At 33.7% G+C, this 24,709-nt stretch overlaps 2 protein-coding genes across 8 annotated transcripts in view; one reads left to right on the top strand and one right to left on the bottom strand.

The window, feature by feature from the left end:
• Nucleotides 1–8,985, top strand: part of LOC149803972 (FMRFamide-activated amiloride-sensitive sodium channel-like) — a 61,040-nt gene extending 52,055 nt beyond the window's left edge. For 4 of the 5 annotated variants that reach the window (XM_089953814.1, XM_089953812.1, XM_089953816.1 and 1 more), the window contains exon 2: nucleotides 5,322–8,985. In XM_089953814.1, coding sequence (XP_089809940.1) covers nucleotides 5,341–7,131 — 1,791 coding nt within the window. In that variant the 5' untranslated portion in view covers nucleotides 5,322–5,340 and the 3' untranslated portion in view covers nucleotides 7,132–8,985. Of the gene's footprint in view, nucleotides 1–1,482; nucleotides 2,002–5,321 lie in introns of those variants that run through there. The other variant, XM_089953813.1, reaches the window with a different exon arrangement.
• LOC149803970 (integrator complex subunit 13-like) overlaps nucleotides 1–24,709 on the bottom strand; it is a 281,070-nt gene that overhangs the window by 186,319 nt on the left and 70,042 nt on the right. The window lies entirely within an intron of this gene.

Here is a 24,709-nt window from a genome sequence, read left to right as displayed (position 1 = left end):
TCACAAATTTATTTGTTTAAATAACTGCAATAATTTCATGGGGAATAAAATGAATTAATGAAGACTGAAGACTGAGGACTGAAAACTGAGGACTGCTCTGGTGGCCTAGTGGTTAGAGTGTCTGCCTCAGATGTGGAAGATCATAGGTTTGAACCCTGGCCATATCATACCAAAGACTACAAAAATGGTACTAGCAGCTGCCTCACCTGGCGTTCAGCATTAAGAGGTTAGTTAGGACTGGTCAGCCTAGTGTCAGGATAATATGAGTGGGTGGGACATCATGATACATGTCTGCAGCATGATGCCCCAGGGCTAGACATCACTATAAACTGTCACACTGCAGACATCATAGCAATATGACTGAAAAATTGTTAAAGCTACATTAAAAATTAAAAATCCAAAACACACCCACACACTTAATACTGAAAAATTATGATTTTGGCTTATATATACTTACAATGAACAAAAAAGTTAATCAACTTTCAAATCAGTGAATTTGCTCATTTTGTGAGGCACCCATTTTCATAGATTTCATGGTTGCTACAAAAGATGAATTTAGAGTGCCAATGAATAACAGTTTTTTCTGTTAAAACAGCACAGGACCTTTTACAATGAAGACCATTTACAAAGAAAACCCTTTACACTGAATCCTATTCCTGAATCACTAAAGTAGGTACCAATGAATACAGATATCCATGAACACAACACCACAGCTAATTGGAATGGCAATTCTCAATGCTTTTATTTACATACTCCTCCAACACCATACTGACCTTGATCCAACATTGCAGCACAAAATCTATCATAAATCATGTCTTCTTGTTCTGTGATTGAATGTTTGATGTTTGGTCATAATTTGTTCAAAAATGTCACTGAAACTACCCAGAAATAAACTGTACCCTCTCATATACACAAGGAAAGCCAATTTACAGAACTGGTGAATTTTGACCCCTCTCATATGCACAAGGAAAGCCGATTTACAGAGCTGGTGAATTTTGACCCCTCTCATATGCACAAGGAAAGCCGATTTACAGAGCTGGTGAATTTTGACCCCATGTTTTACAACAGTTAGAGTTACAAATAGCTGGGTGAATGAGCAGACAGAGTATTAGAACGACAGATAGAGGGTATTGCAATATTCCCAGAAAAGCATCGGGATAATGTATTGACCATGCCATTTCAGTTGACAGAAAGTGGCCACCACTAATTTTAGTACATGCTTACAGTGGAGATCAAATCCAGGTCAAAGAGATGGGAAACAAATTTGCATCAGTGATCACAGAGTACCCTAACATTGAAAAAGAACACAAGTAAAGTCTCAATGTATATCAGAAATGCATCTGTTCTAGCTGCCACAACCCAAACACAGCAAGGAATGTCTGCCATCCCAGATGTTGCTTGAGATTTGGTGAGATTTGATGGAATCTACTGGAATCTGGGGATGTACCACTGTTTCTGATGTCCTGTAACCATCAGTTCAATTTAGCTCAAGCAGCTATAGATGTCATCTAACCTACATTTCCACAATTATGAATGATGGCATAGGCTGTACTTACATTTTTTGCATTCTGCTTTTATTACCAGTGATATTCATACCTGTGCAAGGATGATATTAAAGCTGTAATGTATAACATTGATTTTCACATCTATTTAAGGATAATTATGACTGTAATTCATAATTAATTTTCATACCTTTGCAAGGATAATTATATAACTAATTTTCTAACAGTGATATTCATACCTATGAAAGGATAATCATCACAGTAATTTATTCTGCTGAAATATTCTGGGATATTAAGGCTGGCTTACATCTTGGATTGGCACACCTGACTTCAAGAGCAAGAACGATGGGGGTGAAAACTTTATTACCATCATTCAGTTGCCTCTGAAGTTGAAAAATGAAAACATATTCTTTTTGATATTCATGACAACCAAATATTATGCCTCCCTGTTTCTGGATTATGAAAAGGAACCAAAGATTTTCACATTCAGTATATACAGGTAAATAAAGCATCTCTACCAAATTGTAGCATGAGACAGGTTTAAATGAACAATATTTATTGTTTTGAGGCAGCATGAGACCAGGTTTAAATGAACAATATTTATTGTTTTGGGGCAGTATGAGACCAGGTTTAAATGAACAATATGTATTGTTTGGGGGCAGCATGAGACCAGGTTTAAATGAACAATATTTATTGTTTGGGGGCAGCATGAGACCAGGTTTAATTGAACAATATTTATTGTTTTGGGGCAGCATGAGAACAAGCTTAATTGAACAATATGTATTGTTTTGGGGCAGCATGAGACCACATTTAATTGAACAATATGTATTGTTTTGGGGCAGCAATAGACCAGGTTTTATTGAACTATATGTGTTATTTTGAGTTTCATCTGCTTTAACAGCACATTTAAGACATTACTGGCTATATTATGACAGGAATGGGTGCTAATTTCTCTTCCAATTAGGACACACCTGGGGTGTAATCAATATGTATTGCTGTCTTAATAGGAATGTCTTGCATTACAAAATCAGGGGCCCTGAGTGGCCGAGTGGTCTAAAGCGCTCACCGTTACAGATCACTGCCATCTCACCTCTGTCTGCGCCGGTTCAAGTGTCAGATTCAGCCAATGCGGGTATGTCAGAAAGCTTGCCAGCAGCTTTACGTGGGTCAGTGGTTCTTTCCGGGGCTTTTCCCGGGTTCTTCCTCCACCATTAATACTGGCCGCCATGTATAGCCTATCGTGTGCTGAAAAATGGCGTTAAACCCCACAACAACAACATTACAAAATCTTAACAATTAGAATGACTATAAGCAAACATAATATTTCTCAGAATAATCTGAAATATACTTTTTTTTAAAGCCTAATTCTGTGTTGCTTAAAGTACCATCACTACTTACTTGTTACATTTTAAAGCCTAATTCTGTGTTGCTTAAAGTACCATCACTATTTACTTGTTACATCTTAAGTACAATTAAGAAAAGTAACCAGTTTAATTGCTTTCTCTGGAACATTTCAGTTCCAACCACTGACAATGGCAGCTTGACTGGTTTTCAAAGTCAGAACAGGACAGCTTAATATACTATGCTTTGACTATTAAAAACACCAGCTATCTTTTTTAACAGATTCATAGCAACCAACAAACTTTGAAGGCAGTGAACTTGCTATAACCATGTCAACATTTATCAAAATTTAGCATATATTTTTCACAGTTCCCATGATAAAATATATATTTCATTAAATACTGACATATCTGGATCTTAATACTGAAGAAAATAAAAATCGGTGTTTGAATCTACTCAGTGATAACCCAAGTGAAACAGGTTTATCTATGTATAAAACATCACAAATATTACAACGATGAAATTTGTGTAAATTTAACAAAGAAACTGCATTCTCATTAAGCCTTTAAAATAAAATCTGCTGAAAATATTACAGTATTTAAGAAGAGATATGATTATGTTTGTGTTTATATTAGAATATAATGGAATTTAGTATTTTAATACTAAACGCATTAAAATAAACACTAATTACTACTATTGTTCATATAAAGCACATTGATATACTCTCCTTAAGAGGACCTCAACAGGAGAATGAATCACTCTCACAATATAAAATATTATTATTATTGTAATGAAGAATATAACATTAAGTTATATATTTTATATATAAAAATGACTGTAAATTAATTAAATAACTTTATGCTACAAAGTTAGTGTATTTACTAAATTCACAAAAATTTAATGATGTGCGTGCATGTGTATATATGTGTGTGTGTGTGTGTGTGTGTGTGATTTGAATTTTTAACGTAGCTGTAACAATTTTTCTGTCATATCTCTACGATGTCTGAAATGTGGCAGTTTATAGTGATGTCTAGCACTGGGGCATCTTGCCACAGACATGTAGCATCATGTCCCACCAGTCAAATTATTCTGACATCAGGCCAACCAGTCCTAACACTAACCTGCTGAGTGCCTAGTGAGGCAGCTGTTAGTGCTGTGAAACCTGTCTTGAGAGACCACTGCGATGAGAGACCACCTATCTTGAGAGAATTGACTTTTACAAATACCTTAGGAATGGACAATGGATATTCCTTTGATAGGCTAAGAGGTTGCTAATTAGTCAGCTGTTGTGTCCGACAGGTATTTAAAAAAGTGCATTGCCAATGATCACTAGAAAGGGTGGTGTTAATTCAGGCTAATAGGAGAAGAATTTTCTAGTGTAAAACACCTGACATGATACAAGTTGTGAGATCAGACTTCAGACTGTGTGACTAGCTATCTTCCCTGTCAACTGATTAGCTCCAACATTAAATCTTCAACAGTAAAGCCAGCAGTCTTTTTTAGGGGCTTTCCATTGTTCACAAAGTTCAGGGTTAGATTTTTTGGAGTGTTCATATTTGCAAGAGTTTTCTCCAGGGAAAAATATTTTGTTTAAGTTACTTATCCCTTAAACAAGTGACTTTTGAAGCTGGCATACAGGTCCCATGATAAACATAGTTTTACACTTTTGAAGCCTGAAATATTAATTAAAATGCAATGTTGTAGCTGTTAACAAGCTAAATAATTAATTTATACAGGTTATAAAACAATATATAACTTATAAATTATTATTATTATTATTACTACTATTATCATCATTATTATTATTTTTATTATTAGTAGTATTGTTATTATTATTATTATTATTATTATTACTGTTATTATTATTATTATAATTATTATTTGTATTATTATTATTATTATTATTATTATTATTATTATTATTATTATTATTAACTGTAAGTGAACATATGAAACACTGTGGAAGTGTTTTTTGAGCTTAACAAGTATGTTTCAAAGTAAATAGACAAATACTTTAATATAAAAAAGCAAACCTTAATTCAGCAATGTTAATTTTAATTTGATATACTAGAAAGCTTTTGTATTAACATGTTGGAGGACACAAGAATGGTTTGGATCAATTATAGTTCAGTTAATCAAAGCTGTATTTCTGTAATTTCAGAAAAATCTGTTGGTCACAGCATTGGATGATCAGTGTTACATTGTATTGCTCTACAAAAGTGTCCCATTTTACACCATCATTTAATTCCATACTGATAACAGGAAGTACATGTACATTCATTTGTCCATGCAGTTATTCTTGTAAGCATTTGACATCTAAATTACACACAAAAACAGGAAAAACATTTAAAGTATTATTCACTGCTGTTTTCATTCATGTCAAACATAATTTCCAACTGTGTCAACCCAAGTTTCTAACTGTGTTTCTATTACTGTATCTGTGTTACTGAATCTTATCTCTGCACTTTTTTGTTTCAGGGGAAGTAAATCCAATCCTATGAAGGTTACTGGTTTGACAAAGTTTGATTTCTTGAATATTCAACCAAAAATGCAGGGAAAATCAAAACCTAAAAAGTCAGCAAGGACAGCAAAAGGTTTGATGAAAGAATTAGGATCTGAAAGCAATGCCCATGGTCTTGCAAAAATTGCAACCTCAACAACAATGAAAAGAAAAGTGCTCTGGTCTCTGCTTGTAATCGTTGGCTTTGCAGCAGCAACATCACAGCTGTCTCTGTTGGTGAAAAAATACCTGCTTTTTCAAGTTGTGGAAGTGTCGAATATGAGAGAGGGTATGCCTGTAGAGTACCCATCAATTACAATATGCAACATAGCTGCAATGTCATTAACGAAAGTGAACGCAAAACTGGATGTTATGATGCCTTGGTTCCAATTTGTTGAAGTGACAGACTTTGGAAAACAAAACGAGCACATGCAATCACTTCAAGGATTTTATGAAAATATGATTGAGGAAGCACATTACATCGGACACGATATTAATAACTTTGTTGTAAAGTGTCGTTTTAACCGACGTGAATGTAACGCTAATAATTTTACCTTATACTTTGACGGGAAAAATTACTTCAATTGCTTTACTTTCAACAGAGGAAAACTCAATGAGACTCTTCTAATGCATGCTACAGGGCCACAACATGGATTATCCCTGATTATCTCTCTTGACAATGATGACCCACCACCTGGAGGTTATGGAATTTACAACGTTAAAAATAATATAGCTTACAGTGCTGGAGTTCGTGTACATGTTCATGCGCCAAACACAATGCCAAGTCCCACAGACCATGGTTTTGATGTTCCTCCAGGTTACTCTTCATCTGTGGGCTTAAAGGCCATTTTAAATTCACGAAAATCATATCCATATGGTAACTGTACAAACAATGATTTGGTGGGAGAAGGCGGCCGAATCTATCGTAACACAATATTTTCTTGCCTACAGCTTTGTAAACAAAGCATTGTTGTTAAATTATGCGGATGTAAGTCAGCTGCTTTACCAACTCCACAAGGACTTGAAAAATTCAGGTATTGTGGTACAGTTGATAATTGGAAGACAAGAAAATTTGTACCTCATGAGAAAGTTAAACTGCCATATTTAATTTGTGAGGAAGACATCCTAGAAAATGTTGCAAATGACAGAAGTTACGAGCAGACATGTCGATGTTTTCAGCCTTGCAGCGAAATGAGCTACCAGAAATCTATATCTCTTTCATACTGGCCTCTTGAATTTTATCAATTAAATGCACTGCAGGAGTTCTACAAAGATAAAGACCCTCCAAATTTCATGAAGGCAGCTTTGGAAATGATGAACAATATCAGTGTTAAATATGATGATTTGAGGAATAGAGGCATTCCCGAGAGAGAACTGGTACTTTCACAGAATGAGAAAGCTAACTTAACTCGTGCTTCAGATATAATCCGTCAAAATTTACTTCGATTAAATATCTACCTGGAGGATTTAAGTGTACTGGAATTTATACAAATGCCAGCATATGGACTTGCAGATTTATTCGCTGACATAGGTGGCACTTTGGGTCTTTGGATGGGAATTTCAGTTTTGACGATTATGGAATTAGTTGAGCTGATAATTCGACTACTTTTGCTGCTTGCTAATACTGAGACAAAGATGGACATTAATGTTACGGACGATGAGACAGTAACAAATCACACGCTTGATCTGAATGGAAGGTTTAGTTCCCGGTATGATCCTTTACCATATCAAAAACAGGAACTTGAAAAGCACCCATATATAAATCAATCAGAATCACCCATTTGTTGAAACTTATAAATGAGTTCAAATTTTAGGATTCCATTATGGTTCGTTATGCCTTATATTTATTTCACCGAAGATGGAAGAGAGATTCAACTGTGTAGAGGATTATTTCCGTAACAGGAAAATGTTCAGAACTGCATTTTATGAAACTATCATCAGTTCTGTTTGCTGAAAATTCAAGTCTGGAATGAAAAGAAACAATTTTCTTTCTTCAGTGCCCATCTTAAAGATGAAAATAATCAAGGGAATAATTTTTGGAAATAGTTTTCCAAAAAATCCAGAAAGCAGGATTTAAAAAATCCATAGTAAAACAAGGCCTTTGGCAAAGAATGGTGGAAAGTTCTAATTTGAGGTGTAAAAGAGATACCATAATACATTCACTTAAAAAGCAGACCCAAGTGCAAACAACACTGACCCAGATCTGCCATCGCATAACGTGCATGCAAATCTGGATATATACCAATTTTTATGAGTAATCAGTTAAATAAACAACATGGACCCTGATCTATTAACACATTATGCGATGGAAGACCTGGGTCTGTGTTGATTGCTGTTGGACCAACTGACAAGCTAGCACTGATGGTATGTAAAAACTGACGTTTCTGTGTAACTTTAGTAATGAATAAAATGATGCTTTGACAGTGTTTCCCTTGAATGTGTTTATAAACTAAATGTAGGAATTCTGTAATTAAATCGTAAGCTGCATGCTGAAGTTTTGGTTTAAAACTGGTTATCTTGTGCATTTATAACCCTGCATTACAGTTGGATGGTTAAGAAAGGAAAGATAACCCTGCATTACAGTGGGATGGCTAAGAAAGGAAAGATAACCCTGCATTACAGTGGGATGGCTAAGAAAGGAAAGATAACCCTGCATTACAGTTGGATAATTACAAAAAGAAATATAACTGTGTTCCAGTTTGACGATTAAGAACAGAACAATAACCATGCATTACAGCTGGATGATTACAAAAGGAAAGACAACTCCACATTACAGTTTGTTGACTAAAAATGGGAAAGTTAACCCTGCATTTCAATTTGGATGATTACATAAGGAAAGATAACTTTGCATCATAGTTTCACAACTAAACAAGGAAAGATAACCCTGAATTGGGTAACTACAAAAGCAAAGGGAAGCTGGCATAGCTTTATATCCAATACTTTTTTGTGTGTAAGTTCACATGTATTGGCACAATGAATAAATTTCAACATAAAAAAAATATCTGTGCACATTACAGCTCCATTTTCAAAACATCTTTGGATTCAAGCTGGAGAACACCGGATAATTTCTTTTCCAAATTTAAATGTTTGATTTTTTTGCCACTTTATAAACATGAATTTTATTTAAATGGTTACTGTCAACAGAATCACAAGATTTTGATATACCATAGATGGATTTATATACTGGGTATTTAAATTTTTTTAAATTCAACTTCCAAAATTTTTAAATTTAATATTGCAAGTTTACATTTGTTAAGTTTTCTCTCGATGACTTCTACTACAGTATGGTGTATCTTCTCACAGTTGTAAATGGGTCACACAACTGGAGAATGATTCCAGAAGAAAACTTCGCCCAAGATTATAAGGAGTAACTTATATTTTAAAAAATGATTTTGTTTCTAACAGTCACAAGATTTTTCATAAAATGCTTTTAAATTTGTCATAAACCTCATTTTGTTTCTGCAGCCTGAAGTACTGACTGTTTTCATTTTAGAAACCGGTTCAGCAGCATCATATATTTCATAAACAACATATCACTGCAAATAATTTTAAACCATCTTCAAAACAATGTACATTTTCAAGTCTATTCTTATTTAGTGTAAAAGCTGAATGGTGGCAAAATAATAAAAAAGTCATCTAGAATGCTTTTGTTGGTTTGTTTTTCTCTATGTTCAGGAGATTAAAGATTACTTTTCTGAGAAATTTGTTTTCCTGCCAATTCTTTATCAGCTGAAAAGGCCATGCATTAGCAAGCTGTGGATAAAACGACAGCAATTCAACTTTTTCATAAAACATTTCTGCACATGTTTCAGCTTATTTTAATGTTCAGTTCTTTTTGGTGGCTTGCAAGCCAAAACTTTACCATTCTAATAAGCAAGTCATTTCAGTACTGTTGTCCCTTACTACAATGTCCCTCAAAATAATGCATACCCTCATTATGGAACCAATTACAGTGTGACCCTGCAATATAATTCTCTGTTATAACATGAATTTGGATATAACATGATTGTGGCATGGCTCCCGAAATTTCATGCTTTTCTTATACATGAATTCTAATATAAAATGATCGTGTCGTGGCTACTGAAATTTTATATACATTTTTCTCATACGTGAAAAAATATTTTTTCTTCTTAAAAGTATGAAAAATAATGTAAAAAGAGTATTCAGGAATTGCTCTGGGCTTTGTCAATGTTGCAAATTGCAATTTGTTTTCTCCCTTATTGGCGACAAAATATACCCTCTGGCGATTTTTTTTCTTGTGACAACACTGTTGGCTATTAAAACTTGTACATGTATATACAATCTTGGATTTGGAGTGTCGAAATACAATTGCTCCATGAAATGAAGCCATAAACTTGGATATAAAATGCACTGGAATCTATATATTTTTATATAAACAATTCCTTTGTTTATACTGACAAACTATCTTAATAGTACATTGTTATTTTATAATCCGCTTAAGCTGGCATCTGGCCTGCTGTATGCTGTGATCCAATCAAATTCCTGCTACCAGACTAGCTATAATTGACCAACCTTTGAAGGCAGGAACAGAAGAGATTCCAATTGACTAAACGAAAACAGATTTTAAATCATCAATCATTTTATTTATATACATCGCAACAACAAAAAATAAAACATGCTCAATCAAAATTGTTCTGCAATTATCTGATGTTGACACCAGAATAACAAACGAGCATTTGTTGGTCTTACAAAGTTGTTCATTGCAGTGATTTCAATAATACATGCACCCTTAATCAAAGCAAGCTGACTACAATCTTCAATACAAACTAAAGCAGCTTTCATCAAAGGAAGTCAGCACCAAACTTAAATAAATGCTATAGAATCTGATGGTTTGTTGCCTTTTCCAAAGTGGCCCGAAGACATTTATTGTGCTGTTAAAGTTTCCTTTTGCAGGTAAAATATTTATGCTTACAGTCACTACAAATAACATAAAATGCAAATTAAACTGACAATCTTTTGAAACCATAGATATCTGACCATCATGTTTAACTTTTCAATTTGTTTGCATATTTTCATTTCCCTATGAATAGCGTCATCCTCTAGGTAGCCTCTGCAAGATGATAGCTGTCTCCAACTGACCAAAATCTAGGCCACTTTAAGTACATGTACATGTAGCTTGTGCTACTGGCAACAATAACATACTGAATTGTTTAGTTACAGGTATTTGTTGGCAGCGTGGTACAGATCAAACAAGGACTACCAGTTTTGAAATATGTTATTTTTGTTTCCTAATAGGATGTCAAATTCGTGGATTTTCCATATACATGTAAAGAACTAAATGCATTATGGACTGCACTGTACAACTTATCAATATGCAAGAGTATTTCAGATTACTTTTGTCTTCATGTAATCAAGTATTTTTGCTCCCATTTTTATTACCCACCCACCCCAGCTGTGATTGTTTTGTTACATGCATCATTTTCTTCAGCTAAATGACTTGGCTGGTTAGAACACAGTTCAGTTTACAATATGGTCAGGTTCTATGGACCCCAACCACTGTGTTATAGCAGGGTCACACTGTAGAATGCAGTCCCTCACCATGGATCCCATTACAATATTGTATAATCTGCCTGAGGAATCGTACAAATGAGGTTTCTTTTAAAGTCGCACAACCTTCTAGTAAATGACATGTTACAAATATTAATCAGTTTTTTTTTGTGGTGGTAAAAGCTTCACCTAAAATGGATGATACAAATGTCACTGGGGTTTTCATAGTGGTCCAAGCTTCTAGTAAAATGGATGATACAAATGTCACTGGGGTTTTCATAGTGGTCCAAGCTTCTAGTAAAATGGATGATACAAATGTCACTGGGGTTTTCATAGTGGTTCAAAATGTCAAGCAAAAGCAAAGATACAAATGTCAGTGACATGGGTTGTGTGTGTGTGTGTGTGTGTGTGTGTGTGTGTGTGTGTGTGTGTGTGTGTGTGTGTGTGTGTGTGTGTGTCTTGTGAGCTAATAGATAATGTTTTCAAAGCTTTTTAAAACATGAAAATCCAGAAACAAATTTTACCAAACAACTGTCAAGTCCATGTGCCTGTTTAGAAAATGGTAAACATTTGTGCTCTGCCAATTTTGAATAAAAAATTTTAAAGTTCAGGACCAGAAAATGAGTGAAGGGGTGGGTGTGTTTTGTAGTTGAAGCAAGTCGTATCCCTGTAAAAAAAAAATCTGGGTCTTCATTTTCTCTCTCTCTCTCTCTCTCTCTCTCTCTCTCTTTCTCTCTCTCTCTCTCTCTTTCTCTCTCTCTCTCTCTCTCTCTCTCTCTCTCTCTCTTTCTCTCTCTCTCTCTCTCTCTCTCTCTCAAATGAATCAGTAACTCACTTAACCTAACCTGGATTGTGCACTTTCTGTTAATCAGAAAGCAGAGACTATTCCTACAGAAATTTCTAAGCCCTGCTTCTGTTATTAATTTTCCTTTTCCTCAAATTAACCAGAAATTCATTCTACCAGATCTGGATTGTGTAATTTCTATCTATAATTAGATAATCCAAGTTTACAACATATCTATTGAACAAAGAAACAATTGTTTGAATCACTAGCAGAAACAGCAGATTCTTTTGACAGAACCCACTGACAAGTAGAATGAATTTGTGTGGGTTCACATATTGATTTAAGATCATCCTAACACTGTGGGATATCCAGTAAAGGGGGGGTGGGGGGGCCAGGATATCATGTTTCTTTCATAAGATGCCAAACCTCTAAAAGTTTGTCCTATTTTTTTAAACATTTACATTATTCTCTGATTATTTATTCAAAGCTGAAATTTTGATGATTGAAAATGTAAATATTCTCAGAATGGAAACAATATTCTCAGAATGGAAACAACATTCTCAGAATGGAAATGATATTCTCCAACTGAAAACAATATTCTCAAAATGTAACTGTCAAAAATCTAAACATGAATCAAATCATTTGGTGCACATTAGCCACAATGCTCAGGCTCCCAAATGGGAAGATATAAGACTTCATCTGATTGGCTGATAACATGAACAATTATGATCATGTCATATGTCAACCAATAAACAACCCGCAAGCCATCGCTCTCTGATCTAGACACAGTGGATATGATTTTAATAAGATTGATTAAATAGTAGTATTGTGTATAAAAATACCTCAATACAAAGCCACCTCACCCATAAGGTAATCCACACTTATGTCTCCCATGTACAGTTATGAATGTACTGTAATACTATATATAAAATACCTCAATATAATGTTACCTTACTTATAAGGTGGTCTACTTTTATGACTCGATGTAGTGTTATAATGAGGAAGTACTGTAATACTGTGTATAAAATACCTCAATATAATGTTATCTCACCCATAAGATAGTCAACTGTTATGACTCTATTACAGTGTTATAATGAGTATTGTGTGTGTGTGATTTGCATTTTTAATGTAGGTTTTAAAAAGATTCAGTCATATCGCTATGATGTCTGCAGTGTGACAGTTCATAGTGATGTCTAGCACTGGGGCATCATGTCGCAGACATGTAGCAAGATGTCACACCCAGTCACATTATCCTGACACCAGGCCGACCAGTCCTAACACTAACCTCTTAATGCTGAACTAGCGACAAGCGAGGCAGCTGTTAGTACTATTTTTGTAAGTCTCTGGTATGACTCAGCCAGGGTTCGAACCCATGACCTCCCGCATCCATGGAGTATTGTAATACTGTGTATAAAATATCTCAATATAAAGACATTTGGAAATTATTTTACAGTATCTAACCAAAAGAATCAAGTCTGATTCAGCTATGCAGTTGGTTTATCACTGTTGTCAAGGTAGAATGGGAAAATAATTTCCATGTCTGAAAGGTAATGCAGCTTCCAGTTATTTGTTCTAGTTCACAAACTGGTTGTTTTTCTTGCTACAGGTTAAACTTTTGTAGGCACATGCAATCAAGCATCACATGGCATGATGGGAAATCTTGTTTCCACATGCAAAAATATCAGGATATATTTTTTCAAATGTGAAAATATAAAATTAAAATATATGAAAATGATTTCCCCAGTAATTTTCTATATTTCAAACAAAAGTCAATAATAAGAGGATATCTGCATGAAACAGTGAATAACAGATTTAATCAAGTGGATGAAAAAGCTTGTCTTGCAGTTTTGTGTATATTTGTACAAAAAGTATCAGTTGTAACATAATTCTCCTTCTTAATTAAAACAGCACATAAAAAACTGAAGAAAAAAGTATGATAACATTTTGGGATTTGAACTTGGTTTGTCTCCATGTGAGGTGGCCATACTTACTATAAGACCAAGCAAACACATCTAAAATTAGCTCAGATTTCCTGGTCAAAATGTTATCTATGTCTATTGATAGGGCAGTGAAAAATATTTCTGGTATTCCACTCCAATGAATTATTTCTTTTAAAAAATCCAGTAGTTCATGGCCAAGCATAAAAAAAATACAGTAAAATGGTATTATCAGGCTGTTCACAGTGTTACGCCTCTAGGTCTTAAATTAAGTAAGAGAAAGAAATGATGCCAACAACTAAAGTAATCAACAAACAATTTATTTCTCTAAAGTTACAAAGTGAAAATTTAAGAGACACAGTAATGTGAATTATATCCCAATAAATCCTAACTGTGCTGTCACAATTATAAAAATAAAGAATGTTCCAAATGAATTCCATCTACCACAATGATGCAATCAAGAATGTCTTTGAATGAGGTTTCAATAATTCCAAAATAATCCAAAGTCCATGAGCACTTATAACCCGGCTGTACATTTTCCAAGGTTATACTTGGGATTTTGACCTTAAACCTTGTATGTCCAAGGTTTTTCCATGGTTTTCCTAGGAAAACCTAGAAAACCTTGGACAATGATGACATTTTGTCCAAGGTTTTATAAGCAAACCATGGACAGTATTTTGTACATTAAAAATAACCTAGGAAATACCTTGGACAAAGCATTGGACATGAGAACTTAGTTGATTTTTGGCTTGGAAAATCCTTGGAAATAAGAACTTTTGTCGTTTTTTAGATTGGACAAAGCTCAAAAATCCTGACTTAGAATTTTTTTAACCTAGGAAATGGAATTGGTCTGTTTTAAATGTGTACTTAGCGATTTCTTAATTAATGTTCATTGATTGATATGGGTTTTACAGTGTACCATCTCAGTCCAGGCAACATGTTGCCAAACAGGATCACAGATTTTGGTTTCACATCTTATTTACATGGAGATAAAAATATGAGATAAAGAAGCAAAACCTATATACATGCTGGAATTCCCCAGTTAGAAAAATTCTTAGCATTCATACACCTTTGATCACTTCATACAATCATCTAAGTTCAACACAGTGGTCCTAATTATAATGCCCTGTAACCAAACAGGACAACTGTAAACATATTTGCTAACAACTGATTCTAAAGTAAAGTCTTCAATGCTTGAAGAGTCACATGACATATTTCTTGTGTTTGTGTGCGAGTTAAAGGAATAATAATTTATAGTACCCGTTTAGAAGGATATACTATTACAGCATTAGTGTAAAATGTTTTCTAAAAAATTGCATAGCACTGTTTATTTGTCTCATTAGTTACAAGAATAATAATTATAAATATACGACTGAGACTGAAAACAAGTGCATAGATAATTGGCATGGCACTAATTTTAATTATCATTTTTCATATGACAAGTGCATGGATAATTGGCATGGCACTAATTTTAATTATCATTTTTCATATGACAATTGCATGGATAATTGGCATGGCACTAATTTTAATTATCATTTTTCATATGACAAGTGCATGGATAATTGGCATGGCACTAATTTTAATTATCATTTTTCATATGACAAGTACATGGATAATTGGCATGGCACTAATTTTAATTATCATTTTTCATATGACAAGTGCATGGATAATTGGCATGGCACTAATTTTAATTATCATTTTTCATATGACAATTGCATGGATAATTGGCATGGCACTAATTTTAATTATCATTTTTCATATGACAAGTGCATGGATAATTGGCATGGCACTAATTTTAATTATCATTTTTCATATGACAAGTACATGGATAATTGGCATGGCACTAATTTTAATTATCATTTTTCATATGACAAGTGCATGGATAATTGGCATGGCACTAATTTTAATTATCATTTTTCATATGACAAGTGCATGGATAATTGGCATGGCACTAATTTTAATTCATTTTTCATATGACAATTCATAATAAGCACAATTACAATGAGTTTAATCCCTTTCAAAATGATTTAGGAACAATGCAACAAACACTTGATTCTGTTTTCTGACAACAAAAGCACATATAATCCATCTGGGATTTTTAAAAATATTAAACTTTACAAAGAAAGTTGGCTTTTAAAATGAAAAATGACCTCCAAAGTTATTGATGACATAAACTTGAACAATGTTTTCACCAATGTAAGATTGTTTATTTGCAATTACTTCAAACACAATTCAAGTATTCATGAAATATAGACAAACAAGGTACTGTAAAAGACATTTTCCAAGTAAAATGGCAACATCTGTAATCCTCATTTAAGTTTTGCAAAGCCACATCTATCCTTTCAGTGATCAAGTAAAAATGTATGTCAGTAGTTAAAATGTGAGTGGTAAAGGATCAAGTAAAAAACGCAAGCTTGTGTTAGTGTACTTGTAGTTGATAACGATTTTAATTTATACACCTAAATTCTAACACCTGAAGATGAACTCTTCCATCTACATTTCCTTTGGACATGTAGTTTTCCAACTGCAAATACATGGCAAGTTTATCTGTGGAGGAGGTCTATCTGAACTTCAATAGCTACTTCTCCAATGGGTTTCTTTTCTTCAAATGCAATTCTATATGAATTATGTTTCTTGACCTTGCTTGTCTTAGAAAGACTGATAATGTCTGTGCTTTGTTAAAGCCTCCTTTGTTTATATGTTTATGAGACCACCCCCACCTCACCCCAGGTGTAATTCATATTGCATTGGTTTTAAAATAAGGGTAGGTAGATAGTTTTGGTTATATATATATATATATATATATATATATATATATATATATATATATATATATATATATATATATATATATATATATAATTTTTAAAAATAATTTTTAATATTTTTATTTTTTATTTTTAACCCGATGAAAAAGTGCTAGGGTCATTAGACGGTTGGCTGATGGGAACTTTTTGTGTGCCTGATAAGGCACTTCTGGTCTGCGGCGATCAGAATCTGGGAGATAATTTTAACTTATGAGAAAAAAAAACTGAGATAATTGAAGGACCCCACATAATACTCATAGCAGGTGTTTATCTACTTAACTGCTTTTAAATTTAAAAAAAATATTGACAAGTTGTGGAAAGTCCTAGGAAATATTTATTTTGCCTTCTTCCACTGGTTGCAGAGCATGTAATTATCCAATCACAGCAGCCAAGTCATCAATCAATCTTGTACATGCAATAATAATAAATTCAAGACTGGTCTGTGAAAACTTGCATTGTAAAGGAGTGGATTCATCAATAGCCATGTACTTGTTTACGTTATTTATATGATAATCCTTTTACTGGAAATGTTCTTAACCTCCTAAATATTGTTCAGCTGAAAAAGGCAATTGAAGATCGGTGGCACGATTTACGCAAATAGACCCAAATATTGCCCAAATATACCCAAATACTTCCCAAATATACCCAAATACTATCCAAATACTGCCCAAATGTACCCAAATACTGCCCAAATACTCTCAAATACGTCCAGAAACAAGCATGTGATGCGTTTACTAATAAATATTTTTTTAAATTTGTTGCAAAGTTAAGTTGTTTTTTTTTACAATGAACTAAGTTAAATATCTGTAAATAGAAGTGAGAAAAAAAGATAGTACTTGTTACTAAATGTAACTTAATTAAAATTTTAAAAAGATCAATCATAGTTATACTTGTTCAAGACCGCACCTTTCTGAAATTATTAGTCTCAAACAACAACGCACCTGTAATATAAATGTAATACTGGGAATCTACACTGCAGGTAGAATAGTTCTTTAAAAATATTGGAATCAACTTCTTCAACTAGAGTATTATTATTATTATTATTATTATTATTATTATTATTTATTTTTTTACTTCAATGAAACAGTGATTATAATTGCAAAGAAATGTAAGCCCAGAATTCTGTTTGGCCATTTTACTACCAGCAATATGTCAATACTGAATGATTTACAAAGGCTTTATGTACCTTTTACAAGAACTTGTTCATCTTCTTATGCTATTATGTTTTTATGCATTTAAAATCTGAGTTTTCAATTATTTAATAATAAAGAAAGTCAATTGTATACCTTCCTTATAGCAAGCATTCCAAAGAGGTTGTTGTGTTACGTTACTTAGATGTAATGTTTCCAGTAGCCAGGCAGTGAAATACAATGATCAAATAAGACCATCCCTTCTAAATGAATACAGTGAAAGGGTGGACTTATTATTATTTCTGATTAATTTTATATGAGCAAATATTCTTAATCATCAACTTAATTCACACCCCTCATGTGTCAAAATATGATTCATTATTACGAGTCACACCCCTCATGTGTCAAAGTATGATTCATCATTACGAGTCACACCCCTCATGTGTCAAAGCATGATTCATCATTACAAGTCACACCCCTCATGTGTCAAAATAGGATTCATCATTACAAGTCACGCCCCTCATGTGTCAAAATAGGATTCATTATTACAAGTCACACCCCTCATGTGTCAAAATAGGATTCATCATTACAAGTCACACCCATCATGTTTCAAAATAGGATTCATCATTACAAGTCACACCCCTCATGTTTCAAAATAGGATTCATCATTACAAGTCACACCCCTCATGTGTCAAAATAGGATTCTTTGTTACAAGTCACACCCCTCATGTGCCAAAGTATGATTCTTCATTACATGTCACACCCCTCATGTTTCAAAATAGGATTCATCGCTACAAGTCACACCCCTCATGTGTCAAAATAGGATTCATCGTTACAAGTCACACCCCTCATGTGTCAAAATAGGATTCATCATTACAAGTCACACTCCTCATGTGTCAAAATAGGATTCATCATTACAAGTCACACCCCTCATGTGTCAAAATAGGATTCATCATTACAAGTCACACCTCTCATGTTTCAAAATAGGATTCATCATTACAAGTCACACCCCTCATGTTTCAAAATAGGATTCATCATTACAAGTCACACCCCTCATGTGTCAAAATAGGATTCATCATTACAAGTCACACCCCTCATGTTTCAAAATAGGATTCATCATTACAAGTCACACTCCTCATGTGTCAAAATAGGATTCATCATTACAAGTCACACCCTCATGTTTCAAAATAGGATTCATCATTACAAGTCATACCCCTCATGTGTCAAAATAGGATTCATCATTACAAGTCTTTCCATGACAGATTGTTTAAAGATTCTTACATTTTTAATAATGGCAACTTTTCAATTTTTAGTAATGGTGGCCATATTTGAATGTAGATTAGCATCATTTATATAAATCTGAAAGATCACCTATGCTTTGATCAAATTCTCTTCAATGGTTTTGAGAAGATGTCAGTTAAAAGTTTGTGCATTGTTTTAACAAATTTGAAAGCCTTTCATAACAGGATACTCTGCTAGATTTGCTCCAAACTGATCTGGTGGTTTTTGAGAAGTTTAAAATGGGAACTGTTGAGGAACGAATGACACAAGGCTACCTATAAGTTTGTTTGGCTTCACAGCCAGGTTAGCTAATAATGATGTTTACTTTTATGTAACTGTGTAACAAGTGTGTGTGTGTGTGTGTGTGTGTGTGTGTATGTGTGTGTGTGTGATGCATGCATGCATGCATGCATGTATGTATGTATGTATGTATGTATGTATGTATGTATGTATGTATGTATGTATGTGTATATACAGTGGTCCCCCTCTTGAACAGCCCCCCCACCCCCCACCCCCCAACCAGTGGCCATCTACTTCTTATGGATAAAATCCCTTGGCACCGATGAGTTTGTAATCAAAAGTACCCCTCAAGAACGGCCACCTCTCTAATGCCACCAGGGGCCAGCATATTAGTACAAAAATGTCAAATGTTCTTCTCACGAGTGGCCACATTTTATTTCAAATTTATCCAGAACCAATAATTAATTCATATTGTGATGTAAGGTAAGTAATCAGATTATCTCTATCGCCAATACATGTCTCCCAATGTCAAGTTTCCATTACTGAAAGAAGTGTTGACTAAAGTACATGTAACACTAAGATTAATATTATATCATTGTCTATAAAAGCCGATGTTTACAGGAAATGGGCTCAACAATGTTATAACAGAGTTCTGGGCTTCACACATCTGTCAAGTTCTTCTCCTTGATGATTACAACCTGACATAATTGTCAAGATCATAACAGGGTCAGCATAGAAAATTGGCCAAGTATGTCATAGCCAATGGAAAAATTGGCCAAATATGCCATGGAAAAAATAGGCCAAATATGACACAGCCTATGGAAAAATTGGCCAAAGATGCCACAGCCTATGGTATAATGCTGTGATCTTCACTGTAGCAAAAATGTTATGCAAGAACTTTAACAAAGATTCTTTTAATGTGATGATGAAGAAAATGCTGCTGACACCAGTTAACTAATATCTATATTACCCTGGTCACTAATCTATGAAAAGCTATGCAATGCTGAGGACTGCAAGAAACACTGAGAACATTGATGTATGAGACTGAGAAATCAAGATCATTTGCTAACCTTACTTTTCTTATCTCATTCTGGTTGTCTCAGACAGGTTGTTTCAGTCATTGTTTCCTTATGCTAGGAACTACTTTTCAAGGGAAGAAACTCTTGTTGTCCTCTGCTGTGCTTGATGGAGTTGTTTAAAATCAAACAACATAAACAAGAAAACAACAAAAACAACAGGGATAAGACAAAAAGAAATCCACTCATAAAGCACCTTTGAGGTATGAGCAGCTCAAGCCCTCTCCAACTCTGATAACACAAACAAAATGTTTTGAGAAAGACAGATGCACACACATAAATTCTAGCTATTTAGTAGAATTCATAAATGAAAATATATCGTTATCTACGTCATTTATATTAAAAAGATTATCCCTAGTTACACAGTGTTTAAGCTATTATTTGTAATAGGTATGATGGGAAGTTTTGAATGGTACCTCAGACAACACAGGTTATTTGTAATTGTTTTAATGGGTAGTTTTGAATGGTACTTGAGAGGACACAGACATAAAACTAGCTTGGTCTATGGCCCTGAATTTTACCAATTGAGAGATCCCCTAAAAAGCTGACAGAAAGACCCAAAGAAGAAAGGGAAAGGAAGTAAACCTTGAACTGCTGAGGCCATCTGTGATGAAGACATCAATAAACTGTTTGAATCCTTGCTTTTGGACCCTACCACACCATGAACTATTTAAACACTTTATAGTTTAACAATATTTTGTACTTTGGCTTATGGGGAGGGGTTGCTATTGCACAAAAATATTTCCATGTAGCATATCCTTGCACAAGTAATAGCAATACTTGCCATATTTCCTCATGGGGAGACAAATAATGTAACCCCATGACTGGGATTTCCTTGTATCCATCCAAACCCCAACATGGACTCTATTATACCTGCTAATAAGTTAGGTCCAAGTGCCAACTCCATAGACTTAGATCTGCCATCACATACTGTGCCAAAAAATCTGGGTCTATGCAGTTTATTTAGTAATAATCAGTAGAACAAATAACACAGACTCTGATCTAGTGCATTATGCAACAGCAGATCAGGGTCTATGTTGTTTGCAATGGGACCCGACTTTATATATATATATATATATCATGCAAAAGACAGCAGAGCTGTTGTCTGTTGAATTAAATGTTCTGAAAAACTCTGTGTCTCACTCTATCCATGTCCTAGTTAATACCTGTACCTGACTATTTGCAAGCTTTCATACAAAACTTTAACATTGTAAACCATAATGTTTAAGACAGGTGAGACAAAAACTCTTCACATACCTGCATATAAACTTTACACCTATCGTAATATTATCCTAAATTTTCAGGTGAACACAGCAACTGATGTAAAATATGTTGAACTTTAACACACTTTACACAAAAATGAACCTGTTTTCTGCTTAAGCAGGCAAGAGAAACAACACAGGTACTTCTAGATTATTAGTTAAACCCATAGTAACATTATCCAAACATTGCAGGTACTTCTAGATTATTAGTATACAAACTTTAAACCCATAGTAACATTATCCATAGTAACATTATCCATAGTAACATTACCCAAACATTCCATGTGAAAGCAGCTAATGATAAAGAAGATATCTGCCTTTCAAAACCTTGTATACAAAACTTAAATATTATTTACAATGATACTCAAGCAGGTGAAAAAGGATAACCAGAAACTCCCAGAATATCACAAATAGGTGAGACAGGAAATGCTGTGTACCACCGCATAAACTTTAAACCTGTAGTGCTATTATCAAAGCATTTCAGAGTAAAATCTGTTAAAGATATGTAACATTTGAAAAGTTGTAATGTAAAATTAACATTTGAAAAGTTGTAATGTAAAATTCTAACACTGTTGATGAAAATGCCACTGCTAGCACTGCTGCCACTGGAAAAGCAACTACAACATCTCATCATGCTAATGCACACAAAACAAACTCGCCTATGAGTATTCCAATAAACAGAATGAAACGGTATAATGGTCAAATTCATCGGTGGATTGGCAACAGATGTTTAGTAGGAAAATGTGCAACAGGCAAGTAAGTTAATTATCTTCTCAATTAATGGCATAAAAACTATAATGGTGCATAAGTAAGCTAATGATCTGCTCGATTAATGATACAAAAACTATAATAGTGCATACTATGCAGAAAGCAAGTAAGCTAATGATCTGCTCAATTAATGGTAAAAACAACTATAATGGTGCATACTATGCAGAAAACAAGTAAGCTAATGATCTGCTCAATTAATGGTATAAAAACTATAATGGTGCATACTATGCAGAAAGCAAGTAAGCTAATGATCTGCTCAATTGATGGTATAAAAACTATAATGGTGCATAAGTAAGCTAATGATCTGCTCGATTAATGATACAAAAACTATAATGGTGCATACTATGCAGAAAGCAAGTAAGCTAATGATCTGCTCAATTAATGGTAAAAACAACTATAATGGTGCATACTATGCAGAAAACAAGTAAGCTAATGATCTGCTCAATTAATGGTATAAAAACTATAATAGTGCATACTATGCACAAAGCAAGCAAGCTAATGATCTGCTCAATTAATGGTATAAAAACTATAATGGTGCATACTATGCAGAAAACAAGTAAACTAATTATCTGCTCAATTAATGGTATAACAACTATAATGGTGCATACTATGCAGAAAGCAAGCAAGCTAATGATCTGCTCAATTAATGGTATAAAAACTATAACAGTGCATACTATGCAGAAAGCAAGTAAGCTGCTCAATTAATGGTAAAAACAACTATAATGGTGCATACTATACACAAAGCAAGTAAGTTAATAATCTGCTCAATTAATGGTATAAAAACTATAATGGTGCATAGTATGCAGAAAGCAACTAAGCTAATAATCTGCTCAATTAATGGTATAAAAACTTTAATGGTGCATACTATGCAGAAAGCAAGTAAGTTAATAATCTGCTCAATTAATGGTAAAAACAACTATAATGGTGCATACTACGTAGAAAGCAAGCAAGCTAATTATCTGCTCAAGTAATGGTATAAAAACCATTATCATGCATACTATTCAACAGTTTGATCTCAAGAAATAATGTGCTATTTTATACAAACAATTGTCGAATTTTACTATACTACACAAAATTGAGTGAAGATGTGAGTCAAGTTTGCAAATCTTGCCCAACCCACATTATCCATACCACTGTAATACTGCATTTATATCCGTACCAATGTAATATCCGTACCAATGTAATACTGCATTTATATCTGTACCAATGTAATAATGCATTTATATTCATACCAATGTAATACTGCATTTATATTTGTACCAATGTAATACTGCATTTATATCCTGACCAGATGACACAATGGCTTTCAGTTGTGAGTCGGGCATGCTAACAACTGACTCAGTTATAAGCTTTTCAGTTGTTTCTATGAAAACCTGACAAAGAATAAGAAGCAATTTGTTACATACCTCTACATACTGACTTTTTAAAAAAACAGAGGTGATTTAATCATCATGTAAAATTATAATGTCTAAAACATTCTTGTGTATCTGCTGAGAAAATCATGGTGAAATCCAGTATGTATTTAAAAAACAGACATGAAAAGGAAATACTATCAGCAACTCACAATTTAATTGGTCTTTTCATGATTCAATAATGAGGCAGGAGTCAGATTTTATCAACAAAACTTAAGGAATATCTGGACCTTCTATTAACTTTGTTGCTTACTGACATAAAGCAGAAGGCATAAATCTTTGTGCACAGTAATTCCAATAGGAATTCAACTTTCATGGAAAAAACCTTTGTGCACTGTAATTCCAATAAGAATTCAATTTCCATGGAAACGACCTTTGTGCACTGTAGTTCCAACAGGAATTCAATTTTCATGGAAAAAAAATTATCATGACATAAGAACTGAATGGATTTTGACATGAAAATAACTCTGTTATCATACAGGAATTTAACGGATTTTCACCTGTAAATAACACTGTTATCACATAGGAATTTAACGGATTTTCACCTGTAAATAACACTGTTATCACATAGGAATTTAATGGGTTTTCACCTGTAAATAATATTATTATGCCACATGAATTTAATGGGTTTTCACCTGTAAATAACATTATTAAGCCAAAGGAAATTGATGGGGTTTCACCTGTAAATACTGTCACGATGACATAGGAATTTAATGGGTTTTCACTTGTAAATAAAATTATTATGACAATTGAATTCAATGGGTTTTCACATTTAAATATCATTATTATGATGTAGGAATTTAATGGGTTTTCACCAGTAAATAACATTATTATGACACAGGAATTTAATGAGTTTTCACCAGTAAATAACATTATTATGACACAGGAATTTAATGGGTTTTCACCAGTAAATAACATTATTATGACATAGGAACTCAATGAGTTTTCACCTGTAAATAACATTATTGTGACACAGGAATTTAATGAGTTTTCACCAGTAAATAACATTATTATGACATAGGAACTCAATGAGTTTTCACCAGTAAATAACATTATTATGACACAGGAATTTAATGAGTTTTCACCTGTAAATAGCATTATTATGACATAGGAACTCAATGAGTTTTCACCTGTAAATAGCATTATTGTGACATATTTCTG

This window comes from Sinohyriopsis cumingii, chromosome 3 (assembly GCF_028554795.1).
Source record: "Sinohyriopsis cumingii isolate HCF-2022 chromosome 3, ASM2855479v2, whole genome shotgun sequence".
Classification (NCBI taxonomy): domain Eukaryota; kingdom Metazoa; phylum Mollusca; class Bivalvia; order Unionida; family Unionidae; genus Sinohyriopsis; species Sinohyriopsis cumingii.
This window is presented reverse-complemented; position numbering and strand designations above follow the sequence as displayed.